The sequence below is a fragment of the Pinus tabuliformis genome, chromosome J, assembly GCF_031772625.1.
Source record: "Pinus tabuliformis cultivar Carrire ecotype Pingquan chromosome J, CPIR1, whole genome shotgun sequence".
NCBI lineage: Eukaryota > Viridiplantae > Streptophyta > Pinopsida > Pinales > Pinaceae > Pinus > Pinus tabuliformis.
Window position 1 is genome coordinate 1,119,639,740 of NC_142295.1, and position 6,000 is coordinate 1,119,645,739.

Genomic DNA, 6,000 nt, shown 5'->3' on the forward strand with positions numbered 1-6,000 from the left:
GAAATCCTTGAAAAAAAACCACACTATTGGAAAAAAATATTCCAAACCAAAACACTCAACTTGCTAGTCAAATCACAAAATTGGAACCTCCGTCAACACCTTCTCCCTTATTGATCTCGACCTAGGTCATATTCATTACCTGCCCATGACAGCCCATGACCACAGAGAAGGCATCTTTGGCTTATGAGCCCCGTTCTACAACCCGACAATTTTAACAACGGTAAAGATGGTTATGATATTAATTATGTTTTGTTTATATATATATATATATTATATTATAGAATTCATATTTTATAATTTTTTTTTTTAATTTTAAAAAATTGACATAATAATTTTTTTACATATTTTTTTATACTAAATTATAAAATATAATCACAAAAAAATCAAATACCTGTTAATTAACAAGGCCTTTCTGGCCTAGTAAAACAATAATAGATCTTCTTGTTCACGCCACAGAAAACGCATAAACCATACGCTGCTTTTACGAAGGTTCGATGAAACAGATTTAGTCGTAAAGGTGGTGAAGATGCATTTTGCGAGGCGCTGCCATGATTTAATTATGCACGTGGGTTTCGCTGAGATTGAAGGCATTTCCAACCCCATTGAAACATAAATGCAGCCTGACATGCAAGGGATATAACAGTTGCTTTGTTGCTAAAATGCCAAAGTCAACCCCATTGAAACATAAATACAAGAGAACTGCTATATCCCTTGCATGTCAGGCTGTATTTATGTTTCAATGGGGTTGGAAATAGGAATTGCCGAGATTGAAAGTGATCTGATAATTGAAAAATAAAAATATATTTATTCTTATAATCTGGTACATGGAAAATACTTGACCCGTACCAATTTAAAGAATGGCTTAGATACTTTATTTCTTGTACAAGTTTGATGATAGGATGTACAAGATTCGATTATTGATTTGATCTTTATTCTTGATATTTCAAATTATAATCATTTATTTATTTGTTTTGTTTTATCTTTAGCTTTTCTTTTAATTGTCGTTTATGATTATGAGACCGGCACTGGTATGGCTGGGCCACGGAAATAATCATAGTTTAATAAAATCAGAAGGGAGAAGGGAAACTCCTATATCCAGCTCTATTACAATATTAATGTGTTTTGACATGCAGGAACGATAACTCACATCGTTTTTTTTTCTTTAGTCCTTACAACACGTGAAGAACATAGGTAAAAATAGAAATTTTCATCCAAAAGTAAATAAATAAAATTTAAAAAAAAAATTTATATTAATTTTCTAATATTTTAGATATTAGTGATTTAATTTTTATTCAAAACTGATTAATTCAGTTTTACCTCTGCTGCAGCATGTAACAAGACAAATATAGATTTAACCTATTGAATGCCAACATATCAAAACAATCAAATCCTTACTCATAGCGTTTACGGACCACGCTACTTAACACTTTCAGTGTCAACTATCAATTCGCACTAGAGAAGATGCTGTCTTTGCAAAGTATAATATTTTATAAATTATAATATTATATAATTATAGAGTGTTAGGTATTTTATTGTAAAAATGTTACTGTTTATAAATTTGATGGTTAAAATTTAAGCATGTTAAGCATTGGTGTGCTTTAAATTGGTGTGATTGCCAAGTCTAGTCAAGGTTGCTAAAAGGTTAAGTATGTCACTTATCTTGAGACTCACATTAAAGTGTTATGGTGAAAAGGTCACGTGTTCAAACACCATGGGCAAAAATGTAGCCATGCTAAGGGTTGGTGTGACTTGAAGCAATGTGATCCCTAGTGATTTTGATGGCTTAAATGCCCATTGGTTGAAGTCAAACCACAGGTATGCCAATCATATTTAGACTCACATTACTTAACCAAAAAAATATTAATTTAATAAAAAAAAATTAACATATAATAATATAGTCAAATTTATTTCATATAATATAAGTGTTTTAAGTTTTTTTTTTAATGTTATAGTTTAGCTGAAATTTTTATAATCAAATTTATTTTGAATTTGATAAATATTTTTGAAAATCATAAATTTAAATTTTCTATATTCTAAATGTCTTGAATTCTTTTTATGATATTGAATTCATATATATATAACTCATTTTAAATAACAAAATATTATGATTTAAACCAAAAAAATATAACTCTATCCAAATTTTTTATGATATTAAATTAAAATTCATTTCAAGTAAAAAAAAAGCATAATTTAAACCAAAATTATAAGGAGATCCAAAACGTGAAAGTTTTTTATGATATTGAATTGGAAGTTTTTTTTTATAATATTGAATTCAGAGTTGAAAAAAGTCATTTTAAGTAACAAAATATCATAATTTAAACCAAAAAAATTCGTAACTCTATCCAAAACCTAAAATAGTTGGAAGTTTATTAAAAAATTCAAATTTTAATTTAAAAAAAAAAACACATAAATAGTCACACTTACACTCTCTCAACAATCGCAGTTACACTTTCTCAATCGCGTGAACAGTATACGGGGATATTATATATTAGTGACTCATACATCTCATATATTTCAATTTGGAGGAGATGGATACAACTGAATAGGATTCTGCAGAGTTTCAGGAATAATTTCCATCGTCTGAATCCACCTCCGGCCGCCGTTCAGAATCGCCCAAAGATATAAAGTCCGGCTGTGATCCACTGAAATCTCCTTTGTTCCTCCTTTGGAATAGAACGGGATGGCAGAATCCCCCAAAGATATAAAGTCCGGCTGTGATCCACTGAAATCTCCTTTGTGCTGTGAACAGAAGACCACTCTGGACAAGAAATTGAGAAACTTCGCCTTCATCCTAGCTCTTCTCGAGAAGGGAGCCAGCACGCTTGGAACGATGAACTTCATTTGGGCTACTGCCGTTCTCCTTGGAGGCTTCTCACAAGCATTGAAAAGTATAGACTTCTGGTACGTCAGCCTAATATTAGTGGTAGAGGGTCTTCGCATCTTATGCCGACACGGCGAGCTGGCGACCCGACGGTCATGGCCCCCTCATTCCAGGCTCATATTAATAATACGTCTGTATTCGCTTGTGATACAAGAACTTTCGGCGCTTGCATGCGTCGCCTTGTCTCTGTCACGTATATTTAAGCAACAGTACGGGACCGACCGTAATCTGAATCGAAGTCGGGCTCTCAATCTTTTCTACGGGATGTCCGCAGGGGAATCGATTGTGACTCTGCTCGGATTTATTGTCAGAGGCTACCTTGACTACTCGGCAATTCTCCCGCCCAACGAAGAAACATCATCCTACAAAAGGATCATTGACATCATGTTTGATGTATATAGGAAAATCATATTCTCTATTGCCGTAGGAAAAGGATGGCGCTCGGCGTTAAAAGAAGATGGCTTCGACGATTCTCAGCTCAACACGGTTCTGCTTTTTTTCTGGGATACATATTGTCGGTGCATGAATGAAAGCGTTTTCCACGGCTTGAAGATGGATTTTGTGTCATACAGCGTGGAGCTGCTGCAGTCCATACATCATTTCGATCAGCTCACGGGGGCTCGACTCCTATCCGTGTTTGTGAAGTCAGATCGGCTTCCTTCAGAGAAGTTGAGGGTGATCGGAACAACGCCAGGCGTGTTGAACATGTTGATCGAGATGCTTAATTGGGAGAAACCTCGGGAGCAGGAGATTCGAGAAGTGGCTGGAGAAATCATCTACAAATTGGTGGAGATACCCCGAAATCGCATTCGGGTGATGGTCCTTCCTGAGTCCATGGAATCCATAACCTCCTTTCTGTACGACAGAAACAAGATTGAAATTCATTCGACTAAGTACCAGGGTCAGTTCCCAGATAAAAATATATATAAATACTCAGATTTCACTGTGCTGGGGCTACGGATATTGAAAATCTTGGCCAACGACCCCGACAACTGCGCTAAGATCGGAACCAACAAAGGGCTACTTTGCAAAATTATCGAATTAAATCCAGAGGCGTCGGAATCGGAAATCCTAGGGCATCTGAAGATCACGCTGATTGAGACGCTGGCAGGTCTGGTTCGCAAACAGGACGTCCGTGAGAACATCGAGGTTACCAGTGGCTTTGAAGCTGAGCATTCCGATGATCCTAATTTACAATCGCTTTCTATTCAGGTTAATTAGATCTCGCTACTTTTTCATTAATGAAAATAAAGTACTCCAATAAGTAATAATTATATCGCGCTGTAATTATGAAATCTTCCATTAGCCTAAATCTACGAACAAGGTATAGCTCTAGTTAAATATTCCTCATAAGTTGTTCTCTATTTTTCAATCCAAAGGAGTAGTCTCATACTCCGACTACGCGTTTTTCAATTAGTGAAAACAAAACGTTGTACTACAATTCCCAAGTTTATGGCGTTGTGGTTGTCGTTTTACATCAATTTCCATTGTATTGCATTTTGTAGAAACACAGTTTTGTTTAGAAAATAATGTTGTTCTGGATTTCGCAGTAGATCAATTTCCAGTGCATGGCAGTTTGCAGTGACAATGTTTTGTTAAGAAAATACGAAAGTGGTGGGAATTTTTTTTGGTAAAATTCCAAAAACAAATTAACTGAACACAGAGACAATGTTCTGTTTCTCTCCATGATCTTAACACACGGAAATTATAATTGATTTTTGAGAACAGAGTATTACATACACTCACAAAAGCTTTGTATTCATTAAGATAAAATTCATACAAAATTCATCCTTTTTCTCTATTCACCCAAAAAAACATTTCAACCACAAAAAAAACATTACTCTCTCTCTTCCTGAGATTTTACACCCCTGTGTGTAAAAATCTTATTTACATTCACTGCTGTAAAAAAACTTTTACATCTACCACTCTAATAAAAAAAATCATATATCAACGGTGGTGGGCGTTTCACTCACCTCACATATTCTTCAAAAGAAATATCATTATACGCTTCTGCATATCACAAAAAACCTCCAACATATTCATATCACAAAAAGCCTCCAGCACATAAAACATTACATGCTTGTTTCACCTTCCATGCTTGTTTCACCTTCGCACTGTTGTACAAAAAGACTACTACCAAAATGAAACATTACAATATTACATGCAGTAAAAAAAACTTAAAGGCTTTTACCCATGATAAATTCATTAAATGCATTAATGATAAAATCGGCCGTCAAACCAATTTTTTTTTCACTCCACGCAATCTTTATCTGTTGCAGCCTGTACGCAGCTTGGTTGCAATCAATGGTGGACAACCTTCCCTTCGATCGGACAGTTCGGAACAATATCGGACGCCCCTTATTTGCTGAAGACATGCGTCAAAAAATGATTGCATCGGGTGAGTTTGAGGGATACCATTTTCACAGGAAAAGCGGTCCGATGAGCTTGGCAGTTTTCTGGAGTAGTTTCACGATTGTTGTTTTAATGCTGCTGCACAGCAGTTGAAAGTATAATTTCAACACTCCCCTTTAATTTCAACTGCTGGGTCATACCCAAACATTTCCTCAAAAACTCAAAACTTATTTGTATTGTTGTTTTAATGCTGCTGCACAGCAGTTGAAAGTATAATTTCAACACTCCCCTTTGATTTCAACTGCTGGGCATTCAGTCATACCCAAACATTTCCTCAAAAACTCAAAACTTTTTTGGTCCAATGGCTTGGTCAGAATATCAGCAACCTGCTCCTGAGTTCTGCAATGTTGTAAAACAATTTCTCCATTGCTTACCAATTCCATGATGTAATGAAACCTTGTGTCAATGTGTTTCGTTCTCTTATGAAACACAGAATTCTTTGATAATGAAATAGTTGAGCTATTGTCACAAAAAATCACTGTTGCTTTTGCCTGCTCCTGGCCTAAGCTCCTTAACATTCTTCTCATCCAAACTGCTTGACATGCTGCTGCTGTAGCTGCCACATATTCTGCCTCTACTGTAGACAATGCTACAATAGGCTGCTTCTTAGAAGCCCATGAAATGGCTCCTAAACCAATGTGAAAAACATAACCGGAAGTGCTTTTCTGATCATCTACACTTCTAGCGTAATCACTATCAGTGCATCC

The 6,000-nt window shown here is 35.5% G+C and overlaps 1 protein-coding gene across 1 annotated transcript; it reads left to right on the forward strand.

Annotated features, from left to right (window-relative positions):
- The first annotated feature begins 2,680 nt into the window (after positions 1-2,680).
- LOC149231001 (uncharacterized) lies at positions 2,681-4,102 on the forward strand. The gene has a single exon (XM_089381507.1). The coding sequence runs from the start codon at positions 2,681-2,683 to the stop codon at positions 4,100-4,102; it is 1,422 nt and encodes a 473-aa protein (XP_089237633.1).
- Positions 4,103-6,000: the final 1,898 nt, after the last annotated feature.

Bases quoted from the DNA above. Each gene is read 5' to 3' on its own strand.
- LOC149231001 (XM_089381507.1), top strand. From the start codon at position 2,681: ATGGCAGAATCCCCCAAAGATATAAAGTCCGGCTGTGATCCACTGAAA.